This window comes from Lissotriton vulgaris, chromosome 5 (genome assembly GCF_964263255.1).
Source record: "Lissotriton vulgaris chromosome 5, aLisVul1.2, whole genome shotgun sequence".
In the NCBI taxonomy this organism is placed as follows: Eukaryota; Metazoa; Chordata; class Amphibia; order Caudata; family Salamandridae; genus Lissotriton; species Lissotriton vulgaris.
The window spans coordinates 425,785,319-425,808,246 of record NC_141693.1 but is presented as its reverse complement, the minus strand read 5'-3'; the positions used below and the strand labels follow the sequence as shown (position 1 = coordinate 425,808,246).

Below are 22,928 nucleotides of genomic sequence, written 5' to 3'. Positions count from 1 at the left end.
GAACAACTGTTCAATCTGATGGTGTGGGAGCATCTGTCAAACAATTGCTTCATTGAACTCCGCCAGCACCTCCTCGACAGCAAATTAACAGATCCCCGGCAGCTCGCAGCAGAAGCTGACCGGTGGGAGATCACCAGAGTGGGCCGGAATGGGTTCTACGAACAGAACCGGAACAACAATGGTCAGCGCCGACCCAGAGGAGGAGGAGGGGGCCAAGGGCGAGGAAAAGACAACGCTCCGACCGCCCCCGCAACCAGCACCACCCCCCCGGCCAACCGGGGCAGCACCCCGGCGCGACCGGGGTACAGAGCCAATGTCACGTGTCACCGATGCCAACGAGTCGGCCACTACGCAAACGACCCAAACTGCCCGCAGTACCAGAGCCCAAGACCCCGCCAAGTGGCCGCCGCGGCCCTAGGGGAAGAACAGATCTCCGAGGAGCAGGAAGAATACGAACAAGAGCATCAGGAGTGGGAGCCAGCCGCCATGGCTCTAGCATGCTTAGGGGGAAAAGACATGGTCCCGCGGGTCCCCCTACCCGCTAACACCCAGAAGTACAGCCAATGGGTGAGCATCAATGGACGCCGGGCCGAAGCCCTTCGTGACACCGGGGCCAGTGTAACAGCCGTCCGCTGTCACCTGGTGACCCCAGAACAGTATCTACCGAACATTCTCTGCCCTGTACGATCAGCCGATAACTCGGAAAGTTTGTGTCGGATGGCCTGCGTCCCTTTCGAATGGGGAGGGGTCTCCGGCATGTTGAAAGTAACAGTCCGAGACGACGCCCCCGTAGACTGCCTCCTTGGAAACGACCTTGAAAGCTCTCCGTGGGCAGCCGTGGAGCGAAGAGAACACCTGGGGATGTTAGGCGTCCCAGACTGGGCGTGCGTCACCACCCGGTCCATGGCCGCCCGTGCCAACCACCGCCCAGAAGAACCCGAATGGCCGGCGCCACCGCCTCCGGTCGCCCCAGCCGAAACCACCGACCATGGCCTCCCCCTCGAACCAGCTCAACCCTCCGACCTCGATAACCTCGAACAGTGGCCTCAAGAAGGAGGGCCCACGCAAGAACAATTTCGCCAAGAACAGAAGACCTGTCCCTCCCTCGAGGGACTCCGCCAGCAAGCGCTCGCCCAAAGCGCAGGGGATACCCCCGGAACTCATTGGGTCTACTGGGACAATGATCTGCTGTACAGCGAGCAAAGAATCGCCGAGCTGGGGGCCAACAGAGTGTTAGTGGTGCCCCTCCGTTTTAGAGACTTTCTGCTAAACCTGGCCCACGATGTCCCCCTGGCAGGGCACCTGGGACAGGATAAAACCTACAGTCGCCTAGTGACCCACTTCTTCTGGCCCAAAATGAGGAACGATGTGCACCAGCATTGCCGATCTTGCCCCACGTGCCAAGCCAGTGGAAAGAGCGGCCGCAAACTAAAGGCCCCCCTGCAACCTTTCCCTGTGGTCACTACCCCATTTGAGAGGGTCGGAATAGACATTGTGGGGCCCCTGGACCCGCGCACAAAACAAGGCCATCGATTCATCTTGGTGCTAGTGGACCACGCCACCCGCTACCCTGAGGCTGTTCCTCTGCGAACTGTGACAGCCCCGGTAGTCGGCCGGGCTCTGATGGGGATCTTCTCCCGTGTGGGCTTCCCCCGAGAAGTCGTCAGCGACAGAGGCACGAACTTTATCTCTAAATACATGAAATCCCTCTGGCAACAGTGCGGGGTCACCTACCGATTTACGACCCCCTATCACCCCCAAGGGAACGGACTTGTTGAGCGGTTCAACCGCACGCTAAAGGGGATGATCGGGGGGTTGGAAGAGCCCCTCCGTCGCCAGTGGGATGTGCTGCTGCCGTGCCTCCTCTTCGCCTACCGAGAGGTCCCTCAGAAATCCCTAGGCTTCAGCCCATTTGAACTACTATATGGACACCCAGTGCGGGGGCCGCTCAGCCTAGTCAAAGAGGGCTGGGAGATGCCTCCGTTAAAGAACCCTCCAGATGTCTTCCGGTACCTCCTCACCCTCCGCAACCAGACCCGGCGGTTCAGAGAACTAGCGCAAGCCAACCTAGAGGCCAGTCAAGAGGACATGAAAAAATGGTATGACCAGAATGCCTCATCCATTGAATTCGAACCTGGCCAACAGGTATGGGTGATGTCCCCCACTGAGCCATGCGCCCTACAAGACAAATGGACGGGGCCCTTCAAAGTAATCGAGCGCAAGGGTCCTGCCACCTATCTCATCGACATGGAATCCTCCCGGAACCCTCTCCGGGTCCTCCACGCTAACAGACTAAAGCCCCACTTTGTGCGAACGGAGCTTAGCCTCCTGATGGCCACAGACAATGGGGTTGAAGAAGACTCCGAGCCTCTCCCTGACCTCCTACGGACTCAGGAGCAAGACGGCTCCGTGGATGGGGTCCGGCTCTCGGAGGCCCTCACCAGAGAACAACGCCAAGAGTGTCAAGCCCTCCTGTCACAGTTCGCCAGCCTGTTCTCCCTCACCCCAGGGGTCACTTCCTGGTGTGTGCACGATGTGGACACCGGGGACAGCCCCCCTATCCGCCACCGGGCCTACCGCGTGCCAGATCGGGTACGGGCCTGCATCCAGGAGGAAGTAGCCAAGATGCTCACGCTCGGGGTCATCGAGCTCTCAGACAGTCCCTGGGCCAGCCCTGTCGTACTGGTCCCCAAAGCAGCTGCCCCCGGCACCACACCAGAACTCCGGTTCTGCGTCGACTACCGGGGCTTGAATGCGGTCACCAGAACAGACGCACATCCCATCCCCCGGGCAGATGAACTAGTCGACCGAATGGGAGCTGCCCGCTACCTCAGCATCTTCGACCTGACAGCAGGCTATTGGCAGATCGGCCTCACACCCCGAGCGCAAGAACGTTCTGCCTTCTCCACCCCCGATGGCCATTACCATTTCACGGTCATGCCCTTCGGCATGAAGAATGCCCCAGCAACATTCCAACGACTCGTCAATCAGGTCCTGGCGGGGCTCGAAGGATTCAGCGCCGCCTACCTAGACGACATCGCTGTATACAGCCACCATTGGACCGAGCACCTCCACCACCTCCGAGCAGTGCTGCAAGCCCTTCAGCGAGCTGGCCTCACGATCAAGGCCAGCAAGTGCCAAATTGGGCAAGGGTCTGTAACCTACCTCGGACACCAGGTGGGAAGCGGCCTAGTGGCCCCTCTGCAGCTGAAAATTGCCGCCATCCAGGCCTGGCAGCCCCCCATCACCCAAACCGAGGTACGAGCCTTCCTGGGCCTCACGGGCTATTACCGAAGGTTCGTGAAAGACTATGGTACCATAGTGGGGCCCCTCACAGAACTCACGTCAAAGAATCAGCCCAAGAAAGTCAACTGGACCCCAGAGTGTCAAACTGCATTTGAACAATTGAAGGCCGCCATGTGTTCCGCCCCTGTGCTCCAGGCCCCAGACTACAGCCGGGAGTTCGTCGTCCAGACGGACGCCTCCGACCAGGGCATTGGGGCAGTCCTGTCGCAAGTGAACACCGAAGGCCTTGATCAACCGGTGGCCTTCATCAGCCGGAGACTCCTGCCACGGGAGCAACGCTGGAGCACCATAGAGAGGGAAGCCTTCGCTGTGGTATGGGCCCTCAAGAAGCTCCGGCCCTACCTTTTTGGCACCCACTTCCGGGTGCAGACCGACCACCGACCCCTGCAGTGGCTGATGCATATGCGGGGGGAAAACCCAAAGTTGCTACGCTGGTCCATCTCCTTGCAAGGCATGGACTTCACAGTCGAACACCGGCCTGGGCCAGATCACGCCAACGCGGATGGCCTGTCCCGGTTTTTCCGCCTCGACGAGGAGAGTCCCCAAGAGGATGGGTAACTCTCCCCGCCTTCAGCTGGGGGGGACGCATGTTGGACAGGCCACATGAAGGGCCGCTCTCCCCCGGCCCAACCAGGCCTGAGTCCAGTCACGCAAGTACCACACACCACCATTGCACGTCCCCCGTCCCCTCAGGGACCCCTGCCCTCGAGCATATTGACCTCGTGGGTCCGATCCACTGCCGGCCCACGCGCCCAGCCTGGGGCGCCATCTTGGACACTCCACCACGAGGCCGCCTGGCCCCCGATCGACCTCAACCCTGGGCCTGGCCCGGCCTCAGACATTCCGGCACCACCCTCCACCCAGGAGGTGAGCGGGCTACTTGGCAAGTCAATGAGAGAAAGAGGTGCCGATGGCTCTCCCCCGCCAAGTGCCGCTCGCCCATCGCCTCCCCGGGCGCTGGCTCCACCCCCCTGCTGGGTGTCTGGACTCCCTCATCCCGGACCTCCCGACCTCCAAGTGCGAGGGTCCGGACATCAAAGCCCGCCAGCCCTATAACTGGGGCAGCTCCAGAGCAGGAAGGCAGTTGTATCTTGGAGTCGAGAGACGTAAAGAGGAACTCATCCTTGACGGACTACTGGCGCTGCCGTAGCTCTGTCTTGTGCACCATCGTCCTGCCTGTTGGCGCTGCCACAGCCTTCGCAACCTCCTTATCCTTCATCGTCGTCGGGACCTGCTGGCGTGGCCGCGGACCGTTGTAACCGTCATCTTCACCGGGACCTGCAGGCTCCGCCGCGGACCGTCGTCTTCCTTCGTCCATCTCGGGACCTGCCTGGCTCCGCCGCGGCCCGATCATCTAGAACGCCGAGCTCGAGGATTGAGAGCTATTTTTCACTCATTGGTAACAAAGACTGTCCCGCTACCCCTTTCCTAAGCCAGAGACTAGAACCGAGGGGACCCCTGAGTCCAGACCTCCTTGTATCATATCATCGTAACCTAAGAATTGCCTATAAAGTCTCGTTAACCTTCAATCTTGTGTGGTGTCCGTCTGTGGGGGGGAAGTTACTTGTCTGTACAGTCGTTGGAGACGGCTCTCCCCGGAGACCTCTCCCCGTAGTCTCGGCCGACCCTCCCGGTCCGTCTAACAGCTAGTCAACCCCCATCCTTTATTTAGTTTAAATATCTTTATTCATATTTTTTAAAGGCTACAAACAGGGGTTAATACATATGCAGCATGAGTTAGGTTTGTGGTAAGAAACATTTGATTGAGGCAACAATATATCAAGAGTGCAAATCTCTGGCCTTGTCCGTTTGCTCTGCAAAGGGGTCATAGCTGTAGGGTGGCAGCCGGGGCTGAGAGATGGCCTGTGTGCAAGGACGAGGTAGTATTATGGGTGTGGAAGACCTCAGACTGGCTCGGATATGTATAAGGGGGGATTTGGGGTTTGAACTGGGGTTGCGAAATCTCCAAGTGTATCGAGTTATGTGCCTGAGCTATTTATTCGCTGTGCGGTTGCCGTAAGAGTGCTGGTCACTGCACCTTCACCCAGGGGGGGAGCACGGGTGTTGTTGCGCAATGGGAATGAAAGTGTACAGGAATCGCGAGAGGGCCTTCCTGCGCCTGGTGAGCAGGCATTTGGCAATAATCAGGCCTGTCAACCCGCGTCCTTGTACCTCTTGTCTATCATTGTGGCAGATGGTTACATATCAACTCAAATGGATTCCACGCGGAGAGGCAGAGGGCCTGCTTTAATCTCGGGGAGGATAGCTGTCGTTTAAATGGTGACATTACCTACAGTACTTCTTATTTTCACAAATTCTCATTCTATGGTCTCAGTTGGTTCTTTGGGCACTTCCCACCACATCAGGGAAGTACCTCTGGACAGGCACGACTCTTCGAGTTGAACTGAGTGCCTGCAGCTCACGTATGGATGGGGATGTCTGGCAGACTCCTGAAGATATGGTAGATGCATGCACCTTGAAATGCCAAATCCAACGGAATGCTTTTGTGGACAGACACACATGCACATTCATTGTTTGGTCTATATATTAAAACCCCCCTAAAGCCATATTTAGCAGGTGAATCTAATCAACGCACTAATGGTTTGGGATGTGCGCACATACACTCTTCTACACTACAGAATATTGTGATGGAGCTTTCAATTATTTTTTTAACTGAAAGAGAAAAGCAATGGTGTGATGAAAATTCAAATTACAAAGGATCTTATTTATTCCAGGCTCTGAGACATTTTGAAGGGATCTCATATTTCCAATTTGAAAATGGAGAAAATGAGCTCTTTTTTAGGTCTCGGCATCGAGACCTATTACTACCGAGTTCGCTCTCAAGGGACACAGAGCGGTGCACGAGCCGACCAGGCTTTGTGGACGCGCTTAGTAGGCCGGCCGAAGGCAAGCACACACACACGCGCAGACACACACAAGCAGACACACGCACACACACGCACACACACACGTGCCAAGCCCCCCAATCCCCACTTACCCCATCAGCGGCCTCAGCCGCCACTCCCGACTTCTGGTTCCACCTGCCACGACTTCTGCAGCGACCTGCCGCCACTCCTGCTGCCACCGATCCCGCCTCACGAGAAGCCGTGAGCGTGCACATCCCGAAACCGGAAGTTCGGGGGCATGCACGCTCACGGCTTGTTTCAAGGGACATTGTGCTTGTTTTGTACGTCACACCTGACAGCGCTGCGGCCTGGGTTCAGCTGGCTGTGAGCCCCTGGGCAGGAGGCGGCACCCCGTTATCCAGGCAGACGAGCCGGACGCCTTCCAGGCTGGGTGCCCAACATAAGCGGTTCTGAGTCATTGAATCTTTCAGCAAGCAGCCTCTGCTCCGGGTGAGTTAGCTAGTGGACCCAGCCGCTGATTCGGTTTAGAGGAGCACTGCAGTTGTCTGGGCGGTGGTGGTGTCAGGGCTGAACCGGAGCTGTCGCCACCACGCCTCTTGGATACAGGGTTCAGGGGCTCGAGTACCCTGCTTACATGCTAGCGGTCACTGTCTGCAGTTTGGCACTGTAGGGGTTGCAGTGGTGGCACAGCCTTGTGAAGCAGAGTGCAGGATCGATACAGCCATCCCGCAGCAGGAGGCCCACCAGCGCCCCAGGTTTAATTGTGCGTCAGTGGATGTCCGAGCTTGCATAGTGTGGAGGGTGTACGGTATGGAGGGCAGGGGTAACACCCACGGTGCACCAGCGATGCCTCTATTCCGGATACAAAAAAGGCAGCCTTTACACATTCTCCATCCCTCTCAAATAGTTCTCTATTTATCTGTCTCCCTAGGCCCGTGCACTTCTACTTGGGTGTTTCCCAATTGTTGACCTGCATGCTTCACTCTTATTGTTATGCCGCAGGCAGCGTGGCTCCTGTGGTTGTGGAAGGGTGTGGAAGGGTGTGGTGGTGATGTCAGACTTCCAGCATTTGATTGTGCTCCTGTTTTAGGGAGTGGCGGATGGAAGGTCTTGCTGCCTCCTCTAGGCAGAGGCATTGTCATGTAATGCTATAGTGATGCTTCCGTGGTCTGACTTCTGCAGACTGTAAGGGCTAATGGCGCATTTGTTTTTGAGAACCAACTTTCATGCCAGTATACCCTTTATACAGTGTTTAAATGGACACGTCCTCTAAGATACCGAGTACATGAGTGTCTTTCATTCGAAAGGCAGAGCATCTGGGCTTCTCAGCAGAGATTCTGTGCATTTAATAGGAGTGTGCCAGCACTTCTCTGTTGCAAACATATATTCTGATATAGCGAGTACCTGCTGTTCTGCCTTTCCTTTTCAAGCTGTTTTTTTTTGTTTTGTTTTTTTACTGATCGATTTGCTGCAATCAGCTTGTGGGATGAAAGGGGATGTTTTAATGTTTCCCATTTTAAGCATATATTTGTGGATTTCAGGAGTATGTTTCCCCGCAGAGTAGGTGTAATGGGTTTTATAACATTTGACAGTCTAACTAGGGTAAAAGTGCAATATTTTTATTAGAAAATAGTGCTTAGTGTACGTTTAATTAAGTTAGCATAACTAGGCCGTGTTTACAATAGTCACATTGCAGAAAAGTGGATGTTTATTTATTGGGCTCGACCTGCGCACCTTCTTGTGTTGTATTTGTTTTCTTAAAATGATCGAAATTCAGCTGCAAACCATGATGCCGTCCTTGTGTGCAGACGTAACTTATCTTTAGCTTCCTTGGGGGCGGGATATAGTTGTGTTGCAACATTTCAAGGCTATGAGCTAATCTCCGTTATGAATGTGCAGAAGCAGATCTTTGTTTTCTCGTGTTCTTGCATTAAAAAAACGTACCTTTTCTTGTATGCAATAAGTCATGAATTTAACAGCCAATTAAACTAATGTGCAAGTATGTTTTATTTTGAAATTAATAATGTGATTGGTGCTGTGGAAGTAATTTAGTGGTTACCATGTACGTAAAAACAAGTTATGAATTAGTGTTTTCTTTGTGTAAAACATTGTGAAAGACATGCTTTTTCTCCTTTTTGCTTAGAGTGCTAAATGCTTGTGGTCCTTTCTAGATATAGGTCTACAGGCATGTGGTATTTTGCCTGTAATATGATTTTGGTTTTATGCTAATTTTCTTAACTTTAATGACTTGCTTTCTGTCATGATGCTAATATTTGATTAAATCTACAAAAACAGATTGGAAAAGCCCTGTTGTGGAAGTTTTCTTAATGACCTATCTGAGAGTCAGCATCCAGGGTTCTCCATTTCCTACCCATCTACCCTTCTTAATTAATTAGAGGTTGGGTATCGAAAATACCTTTACATGTTATAGCACGTGTTACAGAGGATCATAACCCAGTAGGAGCTACCTCAAATGTGCCATTGTTTGTGGCTGCAACTGCACAGTACAGCATGTGCAAGCTGGACCCATAAGAGACTTGTGAAGTTAACAGTGGCATCAAGAAGTGGTGTTTTGTTTTTGTGTTTTTGGACGAGTGTGTATTAAGCTTGGCTATGATGAACAAAAAGTGCACAATGCGTAAGTGAAATTCTCATATTCCTCTTCTGTGCTCACTGCACACACTGTGCGTGTTGCCAAGAATTCCTGGGTCTTGGCCCAAACTGCATTATCCTAGGTTTTTATAGGTCGAGGCTGTTACCATTGTCTTACTTACCATGTCTGTCAAATACAGATGACCGCAGTCAGGAGCAATGATGATTTGTGTATTTCATTAGATTTTTGCCTCTTTTGTGAATGGGACTTGACACAATTAAAACCCATTAGGTAAGCCATTACTTAAATAATCACCCAAAACCTCAAATTTGTATCTTGGCAGAATGTACTGAGAAAAAACTTGCTTCCCCAATACAAATATTGTATGGTAGTAGTGGGATATATATTGCTTCATATTTGCTTCAAGTGCCTCTTCTTCCTTCTCTCCTGCTTTTGTCTTTCTCTCTTCCCTTGTGCCTTAGTTATACCAGCTATGCCCACGGTCTGAGGGTTGGCATTGGCCAATCTGATGACCGGTCTGACCCAAATTTCTGCGCTTCGGATGTGCCGCTGGTGTGCAAACATTGATTGAGTGCAGAGCTTGTATGTTTGATCTAGTAGGGGTTGGCCACTTAAACCTTTTGCTTCCAGGCCCTCTCGGCCATGCCCTTTTTTTAGGTCTCGGCAGCGAGACCTATTGTTGTTAAAATGCCTCCCAAGGGAGACAGACAGGTGCACGAGCCTCTTAGGGTATGTGGACCCGATTTGCGCGCGTGCGCACACACAACGTTAATGAAGGCCGAAGGCACGCACAAACGCGCATACACACAGCATACACACACAGACGCGCACACACACACACACACCGCCGCCGCCCCCCGCACACACACACACACACACACACACACACACACACACACACACGCACACACGCACACACGCATACACGCACACACGCACACACACACACGGCGCCGCCTCCCCCCCACAATTAAGCCCCACTTACCGCATCAGCGGCCTCAGCCCCCACTCCCGACGTCTACTGCCACAGCGGGGGCTTCTTGCATAAGAATGCAGAACTGGATGAGATCCCTCGACTCTGGGAGCACCCTGCAGATCCGAAGCGTCCACCATCCATGAGGTCGCTGCAACTGCGGCCTGCATCGGGCCTCTGGCCGGTCCACACCACGGGGGCTCCTCGTCCTCTCAGGCAGGGGCTGCGCACTGCTGTGCACGTGTGCACGCCCCTAGTGACGTGCGCGCCCCTGGCAACCCTCACGCCCTACCCCAGGTCTGCCCAGTAGAACGGTGCTCACTTCATCCCTCTGTGAGGCAGAAGGTTGAGTTGGTTATGTTAGGGTTTAAAGCGTGTCCTGCAAGTTACACAGGGCCTGTGCTGTTGGCGCCTAACCCATTGAGCTGCTTTAACTCTGCCAACCATCGTGAACGCATTTGAACCAGGTGTGCACACATTTTATACTAAGGATTCCACTCTTCGCCGCTTCCCACGGGGCGTTGTAAATGTCAGAGCCTGGAGCAGAATTGGTTATTGTTGTATTCGAGTAGAAGCGTTGCCGTGTGGGCCTGCTTCGGCCGCTCCTCTGCAGCAGACCTGACACTGTGCCATGACGTGTTAGCACTCCACTGTCCGCAGCATGTCAGGGAGTGACCCCAGTGTGGTTATGAAGCCTGGAACTTCGGCAGAGTGCAGAGTGTGAGTGCAGAGTGCAGAGTAGTGAGTGCAGAGTGCAGAGTAGTGAGTGCAGAGTGCAGAGTAGTGAGTGTGCAGAGTAATGAGTGTGCAGAGTAGTGAGTGTGCAGAGTAGTGAGTGTGCAGAGTAGTGAGTGCGCAGAGTGCAGAGTAGTGAGTGCAGAGTAATGAGTGCAGAGTAGTGAGTGCAGAGTAGTGGGTACAGAGTGCAGAGTAGTGAGTGCATAGTGCAGAGTAGTGGGTGCAGAGTGCAGAGTAGTGGGTGCAGAGTGCAGAGTAGTGGGTGCAGTGTAGTGGGTGCAGAGTAGTGGGTGCAAAGTAGTGAGTGCAGACTAGTGAGTGCAGAGTAGTGAGTGCAGAGTGCAGAGTAGTGAGTGTAGAGTGCAGAGTAGTGAGTGCAGATTGCAGAGTAGTGAGTGCAGAGTGCAGAGTAGTGAGTGCAGAGTGCAGAGTAGTGAGTGCAGAGTGCAGAGTAGTGAGTGCAGAGTGCAGAGTAGTGAGTGCAGAGTGCATAGTAGTGAGTGCAGATTGCAGAGTAGTGAGTGCAGAGTAGTGAGTGCAGAGTGCAGAGTAGTGAGTGCAGAGTGCAGAGTGTGAGTGCAGAGTGTGAGTGCAGAGTGTGAGTGCAGATTGCAGAGTGTGAGTGCAGAGTGTGAGTGCAGATTGCAGAGTAGTGAGTGCAGAGTAGTGAGTGCAGAGTAGTGAGTGCAGAGTAGTGAGTGCAGAGTGCAGAGTAGTGAGTGCAGAGTAGTGAGTGCAGAGTAGTGAGTGCAGAGTGCAGAGTAGTGAGTGCAGAGTGCAGAGTGCAGAGTAGTGAGTGCAGAGTGCAGAGTAGTGAGTGCAGAGTGCAGAGTAGTAAGTGCAGAGTAGTGAGTGTGCAGAGTAGTGAGTGTGCAGAGTAGTGAGTGCAGAATGAAGAGTAGTGAGTGCAGAGTGAGTGTGCTGAGTAGTGAGTGCAGAATGAAGAGTAGTGAGTGCAGAGTAGTGAGTGCAGAATGAAGAGTAGTGAGTGCAGAGTAGTGAGTGCAGAATGAAGAGTAGTGAGTGCAGAGTGAGTGTGCAGAGCAGTGAGTGCAGGTGCAGAGTGCTGTGTGCTGTTGAGTGTCACGTTCAGGCTCCTCACCCACGCACACAAGTCTCTCCACGACCTGGGCCCTAAGTACCTCAATGACCGCCTGACCTTCTACACACCCACCCGCCAGCTACGATCGACCAGCCACGCCCTCGCCACCGAAGAGCCACCGCCGGAGGAAGATCCTTCTCCTACCTGGCGGCCAAATCATGGAACTCCCTCCCCATCCACCTTCGACTGACCCAGGACCATCTCGCCTTCAGAAGACAAATCAAGACCTGGCTGTTCGAACAGTAGCGGACCCCTTCCCCCAAGCGCCTTGAGACCCTCCCGGGTGAGTAGCCCGCTATACAAGTGTTATGATTGATTGATTGATTGAGTGCAGAGTGCTGTGTGCTGTTGAGTGCAGAGTGCTGTGTGCTGTTGAGTGCAGAGTGCTGTCTATTGGCAATGTAAATGACAATGCCATTTATTTATGATTTAAAAAAAAAAAGAAATGTCATGAGCAATGCCAATAGCTCTACCTTTATGAATGAAGAGTAGTGAGTGCAGAGTGAGTGTGCAGAGCAGTGAGTGCAGGTGCAGAGTGCTGTGTGCTGTTGAGTGTCACGTTCAGGCTCCTCACCCACGCACACAAGTCTCTCCACGACCTGGGCCCTAAGTACCTCAATGACCGCCTGACCTTCTACACACCCACCCGCCAGCACGATCGACCAGCCACGCCCTCGCCGCCGAAGAGCCACCGCCGGAGGAAGATCCTTCTCCTACCTGGCGGCCAAATCATGGAACTCCCTCCCCATCCACCTTCGACTGACCCAGGACCATCTCGCCTTCAGAAGACAAATCAAGACCTGGCTGTTCGAACAGTAGCGGACCCCTTCCCCCAAGCGCCTTGAGACCCTCCCGGGTGAGTAGCCCGCTATACAAGTGTTATGATTGATTGATTGATTGAGTGCAGAGTGCTGTGTGCTGTTGAGTGCAGAGTGCTGTGTGCTGTTGAGTGCAGAGTGCTGTCTATTGGCAATGTAAATGACAATGCCATTTATTTATGATTTAAAAAAAAAAGAAATGTCATGAGCAATGCCAATAGCTCTACCTTTATGAATGAAGAGTAGTGAGTGCAGAGTGAGTGTGCAGAGCAGTGAGTGCAGGTGCAGAGTGCTGTGTGCTGTTGAGTGTCACGTTCAGGCTCCTCACCCACGCACACAAGTCTCTCCACGACCTGGGCCCTAAGTACCTCAATGACCGCCTGACCTTCTACACACCCACCCGCCAGCACGATCGACCAGCCACGCCCTCGCCGCCGAAGAGCCACCGCCGGAGGAAGATCCTTCTCCTACCTGGCGGCCAAATCATGGAACTCCCTCCCCATCCACCTTCGACTGACCCAGGACCATCTCGCCTTCAGAAGACAAATCAAGACCTGGCTGTTCGAACAGTAGCGGACCCCTTCCCCCAAGCGCCTTGAGACCCTCCCGGTGAGTAGCCCGCTATACAAGTGTTATGATTGATTGAATGATTGAGTGCAGAGTGCTGTGTGCTGTTGAGTGCAGAGTGCTGTGTGCTGTTGAGTGCAGAGTGCTGTCTATTGGCAATGTAAATGACAATGCCATTTATTTATGATTTAAAAAAAAAAAGAAATGTCATGAGCAATGCCAATAGCTCTACCTTTAATGATGCCGAGACCATTGCATTGTAAATGCTTGTTTTGTAGTGGAGTGTCTGTGGCTTCAGATTATCTAATTCTCTCTCTCACTTCAGTTTTTTCCTAGCTCCCTTGTGTTTCCTACAGAATTCCCACTAGCTCACCCTAGTTCTCCAGCAGCAGAGTGATAAGGGTGTAGTATGTGTCTGGTGGTGCGTTTTGGAGCAAAATGCTCCAAATATATTACTAAGGGATGCCACGTAGCGCATTGTAATTTACAGACTGCATATTTACCATTGAAATACCTACTAAATTTGCACAGACATAAAGTTTTAGTTTTAAAACTATACAGTGCAAAAATGATAATGTGTGGAAAACAGATTTCACTTAATGTTGTAAAATATGAGCATCACCCAGTAATGTCTTAATTCGTTTTGATCATATTCAAATCTTTGTTTCCATCATAATTAAAAATTAAAAATATGTCTACTTTGTGCTTTCCTTGCTGCTAATATATTGTGTACAGTTAATTTACAGGTATTTAAATTTGTTCTGTGTTAGAAAAAATGACGTCCTGCTGCCTTTGCTTTGACACTCACCGTATCCCTGAAAGATTGTTACAGAGTTCACTTTACAAAAACCTCTCACTTTGCATTCAGAGACAGAAAAGTGAACACCAATATGACGTTTAAAAGAAGAAGCAGCAATTTGTCAGAAGACACAGCCTAACATATGGCCTGTATCTTTGAGCGGAATGCAAATGTCACAAGATAAAAGCTACTTTTAAAGGCATCTTTATTACTCATTCACTTTCTTACCTCTAGCATGGTTATTTTGTGGGTGCTGCAGCACCCCAGCACCCCTACATCCAGTGCCTATGTCTGCGTCTAGCTCCCCCAGTCTTTTCCGTTAGTCTGATGTTAGCTCTCACTTCAATCCGTTTCTAAACGTTTCTTCAGTCTCTCTCTCACTTTCTATTTCTCACTCTGTCTGGATCCTCCGTGGGCTTTTTTAACTAGCTTTTCTTTCCATGCAGTGGATCATAAATAAGGCTCCCTGTTTTCTGTTTTCACTGATTTTTACAGATAAATACTGACAGAAAACATTTATTTTCTTGTCTGTATTTATTTTTAAATGGGGATATAAACGGAAATTGGGTTATTGTTTGAGTAATTCTAAATGCTGCCTGCCATGACTGACAGGCCAATGGCTGTGTGGATTGATAGGTAAGGGGGCTAAAAAAGAAAGGAATTTTAGTAAAGAGGTTTTAGCAGTAGTAGATGTGCACAAGGTTGATACTGAAATTTGCATATTTACTTAAAAGTGCATTAATTTATCTTCTGGTGTTTAAAGCATTGAAACCTAGTAGGCAATCAAGCATGAGTGCATATTTACTGGTTAAATAGATGTGGAAATATATTAATTTCAGCTTCATTTTTCCACAAAACCTAAAATAAATATGGATAAATACAGATAAAATTAGCAAAAAATAAATATGGGCAAATACAGAGGGAAATGTCAAAAAAATAAATACCATAAAACCGGGAGCACTAATCATAAACACCTCTTCATTGTCAATCACTGAATACCATTGCTCCACTTTAAACTTACCTCCTGGTGTCTTTAGTGCCTGGTCAATAAATTTGGAAGTTTCACAGAAGTATTGGCTGATGTCAAATGATGGAAGATCAAGTGCTGGCACACCATAGTAAGAAAAAGGCATGCCTGGTAGGCAATAGGGTCCGCTGCGATTATCAGCTACATTCAAGACATGGGTGATTCCCATGCACTGGAGATAGTTTAAGTCACGGGCTGCAGATCTGTTGAAATAACATAATGTTAGCATCCATCCATCTATCCATCCATCCATCCATCCATCCATCCTCAAGCGTTGACCAATTTGGACCACATTTGGGCCTTAGGGGAAACAGTGTTCTCAAGTGAACTGCAGAGTGGTCAAACACATCAAACGCTATAAGCGGGAAGGTGTAAAACATGCCACTTTTACATTTAAAATGGGTTTGCCCATAGCAGACTTTTGCAGTACCAGGTAAGTGCTTAGTTGCAGAACCATTATGCAAGCTGTATCTTCATAAACATCAAAGAAGGAAGCTGAAAACCCCTAGAGTTGAAAGGAGGTAAAGGTTGATTGGCGGGGGAAGGTGTGGGGATCCATATTAGCTAAAGCACAAAACTACAAATTAGATATCTACAAGTTCAGATACTACCTTCACCTAATCTCCCTCTTGCCCCATCGTGCTAAAACAACCTTAAGTCCCATCACCGCATAAAATCTTGGCAACACCGAAAAGATTTCACATAGAAAATAATACAAAACACAAGATACAAACGTGTGAAATACATCTATAATAAGTACGCACAGAGGGAAATCAATTATCGAAGGACAGCAACATAAAGATACAACACCCTAAATACAATTACACACTGGAATCCAAGGTGTATGTCAAATTGTATGTAACTCATACCCTTGCAATACACTGTTAATGTAAAACAGCTTGTCACCCACAGAAAACCTCTTTTTTTTGTTTAAATGTATTTAATAATTTTAAATTTAATAACAGGTGTTACACATGTGCATGCTCAATGACAAACACATTTGGATCACATGGGCTTTCTTTAGTTCGAGTGGAGTGAAAGCAGCAACTCTTAACATAGCCACTTGCACTGTGTGCCTATGATGCCGGCAGCATCCATTTCTGAGTGCAACATGTGGAGTGTAGGCTAGGAAGGGTGGGTGGGCAGGGAAGTGAGGAAAAGGGGAGGAAAAGATGGTTAGCACGCATGTACAGTGCTAACTGTTACCCTGCTAAGTACTCTGCTGCCCCCTATTTCCTGCGCTCTGCTCATTCTTTGTGATTTGCATGTGGTCTTTGTATGGCAAAGCCTCCACCTTTCCTATCGGATGTAATGTATTCTGGATATGTACGTGGGTTCTTTAGGGTATTAGGTCGCCTGAAGTTCTATCTAATAGGTCATATAGGCGCCTTCATGACACTATGCCAGTTGTCAGTTTCTGCGCCTCGCCAGTGCCCATGGTAATATCCTGGGTTTGCTTGCCAGGTGGTGCGGCGATCTTGTAGAATCGTGCCCAAAGCCACTGCCATCGGGAGCCTGCGTAACCCCAGGGTACCCTCACAGTGCAGAGCGACCGTCCCCGCCTGTGCCAAGTTCACCAGTGAATGAAACTAAGCTTTCTTGGGTGGGGGTTCCGGACACTTCCAGTGTCTGGTGGGGAAACAACCTTTACAACGCAGTCATTACATCGCACTTCCTTTACATAGCAGTCATTACATCGCAACATCCTTTACATCGCCTGTCATTACAACACAGCCATTACACTGCATATCACTACAACGCATGTTATTACAATCGATGTCACTACAACGCAGGCATTACATCGCAAGTCATAACAATGCATACCATTACAACGCATAGCACTCTTTCACTATCCTACACTTACCCTACTGTTGCACTCACTGGAGTTAGAATAGTAATTTTTACCCCTACACTATCCAAGACTTACTCTATTGTTGCACTCATTGGAGTTAGAATAGTAATTATTACCCATATACTATCCAACACTTACCTTAAATGCAATGTAATGGTATGCATTGTAATGGTATGCGTTGTAAAGGTATAATGCGATGTAATGGAATGCGTTGTAAAGGTAGTTTCTGAAAATGAAATGTAATGGCATTCTATGTAAAAGAATGCGTTGTAAAGGATGTTGCGATATAAAAACTGCGTTGTAAAGGCATGCATTGGAAATGTATGAGTTGTAACGTCATACATTCGTCTGGTGATTCAGCGCTTGGCGACAATCAACCCCAGGTTTATGAATCTGAACGTTACTGTATACTTTTAGGATCTGTGGTAGAAGCCCAGAAGGCATACTTCCCAAGTACATTCTACTACGTTGCCAGCGCACTGTGACAGGTGAGTGATAATAGCCTACCAGTAGTAGGTAAGTGCAGTACAAGTCCACAGCATATGTAGTAGGTTCTCGTTTACCCGCCCACACTTGGGGCAGTGAGTGTCAGTGCATGTGAAGTATTTGTTTATTTTGGCTGATGTCAGGTGTGCTCTACGTACTATAAAAGCATTGTATCAGACAGAATCTGGCATTCCTGGGAAAATGTGTGGGCCCCTCTAGTATAGCTAACCACTCTCAGTCTGTACATGGCAGACGGAGGTCAGTGTCCCAATGCTGTCCAAGAGATGTCAGTGGTTGCGCTGCATGCGATCTCAGTGAATCAGCATACCACTTTGTGAGGTGCTTCCCTGTCCCCATCACATTCATATATTGGATGGTGAGGTGTGTGACGGGTTCTTGTGTTATGTCTCCCCACAGTGCGTGTAGCGCTGAGGTCAGCAAGGTGTTTAGTAGGAATTGGCCCCGTGGCAGGTCATCCTCCTCATCCATGGTGTCAAAGGGTGCTAATTGCCCGTCGCGATATGTCTCCCAGTGTCTGTATCCCTGCTTCCCCAGACAGAGAGTTCCGCCGCAGCGATGGCACACGGCCCTCTTGGTGTACCCTGTATAGGTTAGGGAAGGTGCATATAAGATTGTGCTGCTTGTGAGGCGTAAGCTGCGGTGAAAGCATCTGTAGGCTACTGCTCACATTAGCTGCATGGTTGTTGTCCCTTTCCTCCCTGGTTGGAATAATCGTATGATTAGTGTGTACCTGCAGGTAGTTGCGTGGCAGTGTCCACTAAGTAGAGTCCACCAACCCACCAGGCTATACACTGAAGTTAAGCTGCCAGGTAGTAGTGTTCCATATTGGTTACAGTAAATCCTCCCTGATCTGTTGGCAAGTATAGCTTTGTTAATGCCACCCTGCATCGCGAACCATGCCATATGAATTCTCACATATTACGTTCAAATGACCGAAAGATTAGGGGCTTGCTATAGATTGGCAGGTTGATGAAGTAATATAATAGTCGTGGGAGGACCACCATTGTTAGAAGCGCGATATGACCCATGACTGTGAGAGGGAGAGGGAGCCAAAAGGCCATCTGTGATTTAATTGCACAAATCACCTGCATGAGGTACCATTATAGTAGACCTTCTGATTGGTGGTAAATTCTGACACCCAGGTAGCGAAATACAGGCGGTTGCCATTGCACCCCAGTGCCACTGACCACTATTGCTGGGTCAGTGTTTAGACTTGAATTTTGCCCAATTTACTCGTAGGCCAGATAGGGATGCAAAGTCAGGTAGTGTCTTCGCTATGGCATTGCACGCCTCCCTTATGTCTCGGAGATATATCAACAAATCCTCAGCATAAAGAGATACAGTGTGTGCTATCCCCTATGGGGATTCCCCATGTTTTCCTGACGAAGGGTTTCGCCTAGTGGTTCTATGGCCAGGGAGAACAGCAATGGGGACAGCGGACATCCTTGCCTAGTACCACTCCCAATTCTGACACATAAAGACCTGTTTTGACCCTGGCGGTGGCAAAGGTGTATAATAGTGTGATAAGATGTAGGAAGTGGGTGACCAGTCCATACTTGGAAAGGGCGGCGAACAGGAACTCCCACTCCAGCATATAAAATGCTTTCTCCAGGTCAAGCACCAGACAACCTAAATGTGGCCAGGAGTCTACTGAGTGTTTAGCTACTCGAAAGAAGCGCCGTAGGTTCATGGATGTACTACGAGCCGGCACAAAACCATTTTGGTCAGCGTGCTCCAACCGAGACACCAGTGGAGCCAGTCAATCTGCTAATATTTTGGGCAGAATCTTGTAATCAGTGTTTAAAAGTGCTAATGGGCGATAAGAGCCCAGCAATTCAGGATTCCTGTCGGGTTTAGTCAACGACATGAGCACCGACTCGTAGAGTGACGCCAGGAGGATGGACGCATCCAGTGAATTAACGTACAGTGTCAGTAAGTGCTGGGCCAGGACTGATGTAAATGCCTTGTAGTATTCGGCTGGTAGCTCGTCAGGTCCAGGAGCCTTATTCGTAGCTAGTGCCTTTATGGTCGCCTGGACCTCTAGAAGTGTGTTCGGCTCATCCAGCTCTGCCATCAGCAACGGGGCCCCAGCTGGCAGGGAGAAAGGGGAAACAAAGGTGTCCAGTGCCTCTGGGTCTATGTTAATAACAGACTCGTATAGTTTAGTATAATGTTTAGCAAACTCTTGATGTATTTCTTGCTTGGGGGTCCATAAGGGTTCTGACATAGAGCGCAGTGAGAGGATCAGTCGTTGCGTTTGCGCCTGTCTAATCACCACCCCCTTTTGTACCGCTTTGTGCACCATAAGTTGGCAGGGTATGCTCAGACGTGAGTCCCTTGCTCACTTTGTCACTGGATTCAAGCAAGCCTGGCTGAAGACGGCTGTAATGCCAGAAACCGGTCCTAGGAAGCTTGTTTCCGGTCCAGGGAAGGCACAGCTTGGCAGTTCGGGCTGGACTGTTCCCATGAGGCACAGGGTCAGACTGATTTGCATATGGCCATGTCTGAACTGGGGTGGCAGAGTGGGCTAAAGAGCGGTGATGGATTATACCCAGATCTGTTGACTGGGTGTGAGTGTTTGATTGGTTCAGATGCTCCGTCCATCACCACCCCCTTTTGTACCGCTTTAATCATCCAGGCCAGCAGACGGTCTGCTCTCTCTGCCACCGCATGGGTGCGAGTAGAGTGCGTGGCATGGTTCAGACATCGTAGCATTCTCCATCGTTTCAGCGTGCTCACGCCTTGATTTGTCTAGCTTATGCTTGTCGGCTGGGCTCAGCACTGTGCCAGACTCTAGGTGGAGAAGCCAGTTTTCGAGGATGCTATCTCCCGGTCCAATTGCCAGCAAATGCCCCAGCTGAGTCCCAGGCATTGTCCTCTCACTACTGTTTTAAATGCGTCCCATTCTATCCCTTTATCGGTGACAGAGTCTGCATTAGTTTACAAAAAAAGTGTCAATAGTTGTGCCCAGAGATGTTTGGAAGGGTGTGTCCTTTAGTGCTGGGGATTAATACTGCTGCTCCCACAAACGGTCGAGGAGTAAAAGGAATAGACCCACGTCTGTGGGTTCAGTGCCCTCCTCAAGTCCATTAAGCACCAGTGGTGCAACCAGTCTCCTAAGGCCCTGTGTCACAGCATGGATGTGCAGATATGGTAACAGGTATTAGTGGTGAGCCCGTTCAGCCTGCTGGGGCGTGCGACGACAGTCTATATAGTGAGAGGCGTATTGTGGACGCCCTTCCCTTTCGCCGGTTTTACACGAGCCACATGGCCTGGGGCGCTATGGAGGCAAGGGGGGCTCCCCAACTCTGTGTCCCCTCCGCAGCAGCTTCAAAGAGGGGAACTTTCTATGCGTGTGCCACCATCCGGAGTTGGACAGCAGTATGGTTCCCTTGGTAGATCCGGCTCATAGCTGAAGCCGTGGACCTGATAAGACCCAAGGGCCCGACAACGTCGCACTGCCCCTCGTCTCACCTGGTCTGTATGGCGGTCCCCAGTCCTGGGTCAGGCCACCATGGACCGCGGGTCTTCCTGCGTGTCATCAGGTGCAGGCTCTGTGCTGTTCTAGTGCCCGCTTTGCAGGACTCACTGCAGAGCATGCCTCTCACCTCTACTTTGATTCAGGCGTCATCTTCGTCCGACTCATATGTGTGGGTCGGTCTCTGCTCTCCCCTGACAGAAGTTGGGGTTAGGCCATACGGGGATTCATGGTTCGCCTCAGTCATGTTGCGTAGGTCTGGATTCTGCAGCACCATGCCCCACTACTGGATCCACACCTCCTCTGCGCCTCAGGCGTCTCGGTCTCAGTCCCCTTCTCCGGAGCCCGAAACCTCGACCCTGTGTTGCATGGGGATGGATCGCCGCTGGGAGGGCATTGTATCTGACTTCTGGGTCACTTGCCCTGCGCAATCTTCAGCGGAATCGCAGCCTGCCCGTCATGTGGGCCCGAGAGCTGGCCCCCACGAGGGCTGGTTGTCGCTTTTCTTCAGGTGGCCGACTCTGCAGCAGCTCGCCAGAGTCCAACATGCATGTGACTCCGTCAATCATGGTGGGGATGGCGATGTGGGCTGAGTTATTGTGTAGGATAACAGGGAGAGATGCAGAGCCTCACTGAGGGCGTTCGCTATCTTGGCTGGCTAGCAATGCCCCCCCCCCCCCCTCGTCACACACAGAATACCACATTGCAGAAATTGTACAATCTCATGAATTTCACATGATGCATATGGATAGAAACTACATTTTGAATGAGAAAGTGTAACACTTCGACAACATACAATGCACAAAGTACTATCACACACTGGAACTTTAACACAATACTAATATGTTCCCAACTGAAACAATAGTCCAACATTTACATTCCTATGCTACACTTACTACTTCTATTCATTGTGACACCATCCACTTGCTCTCACAATTATATACATTTTTACACACTCCTAAACATAGTCACTCAGTCATTCCTTCCCAGCTCATTAGCAACTTCCAAAATTGACAGCGGAAATAGTAGGGGGCAAATTAGTACAGCTGGGACTGTAGATTAGGTAAAACTAGCTTCTCAATTTATGACTTTCTGTTCTCTTTAGGTTGTGTGCTGTTGACTCTCCCCCATCAACCTTAGCTTCCCGCGAACATTAGTGCTTTTCGAGGATTTTCTCATAGTTGTCTCATAACTTCTCTCACCATAATTTTATTGGGGCAGAATAGCGATAGAGTATTGTTAGTAGGATCTTTGAATCTGATTTTTTTTTTTTAGGGAGAGGGGTAATGATGGAGCGTTTCAAGCTGTTGTGATCTACTTTATTTAGCAGGGAGGTGCCCATTATGTTTATAATATCAATAATGAGTGAGGGTGTGAATTGTTTCATATAAGTAGTTGGCTACACTTCCATTGGCAAGTTGGAGTTTTTAGCTGAATGGCCAGTTTCAAAAGTACCTCATTGTCTAACTGTATGAATTAAGTGAAAGTGCACTGATATGGAGAAAAGAAGATGGATGAGTAGTGAGATGGTATTATGTTTTTGGGGAGGGGGACTCAAATCTGTTTTTTTACTGCATTGAAGAAATCAAGCAGGTCTTCACAATGATGCTGTAATTTATGAGGACACGGAGGTCTAGAACTGTGTTGATTCTCCGGTATCCTTGTATTTTGAAATTCTTTGTATTATTATTCTTATTCTTATAATTTTATAGAGCACATAGCTACTCAACAGAGTTTCCCCTCACTAACCGTGTGCGGCAAAGCATCAGAACGGTACAGCAGAATTTGATATAGAAGAACCAGGTCGCCAGAAGTTTCAGAAAACACTCAAGGACTGACACCTTCTCATAGAAATGGGTAGTGCGTTCCACAGTTTAGGACCCAGATAAGAGAAAGATGGGCCCTTCCGGTCGAGTACTCCTGATTCTGGGGACCTCACAGAAATTACTATAGCTTGATTGGTGAGAATGGCTGACACGTTGTGTGCCACCAATGATCTTAAATACTGTGGGCCTGAGTTGGATATAGCTTTGTGCATACAGCACAGTGCTTTTTTTAGAAATCGAGTTTCTGGTTGGCACAAGCATGCACCCTGTCTAAGAAGGAACCATCACTCCAGTCATGGTAAGTTAGATACACACTAACAGATAACCTGTGCTCACCCTCAGATAGCTTGGTACAGAGCAGTCAGGGTTATCTAAAGAGGCAATGTATACAGTATTTGTGCAACACAAACACACACACAGTAACAATATTTTTGAGCTGCACTGTCTGTTAAAA

General features: G+C 49.9%; 1 protein-coding gene across 1 annotated transcript in view; it reads right to left on the bottom strand.

Annotated features, from left to right (window-relative positions):
* Window positions 1-22,928, bottom strand: part of LOC147711010 (dual specificity protein phosphatase 13A-like) — a 127,654-nt gene that overhangs the window by 84,031 nt on the left and 20,695 nt on the right. Inside the window, exon 2 of the mRNA XM_086920097.1 lies at window positions 14,806-15,014. Within this exon, the coding sequence (XP_086776223.1) occupies window positions 14,806-15,014 (209 nt within the window). The remainder of the gene's footprint in view (window positions 1-14,805; window positions 15,015-22,928) is intronic.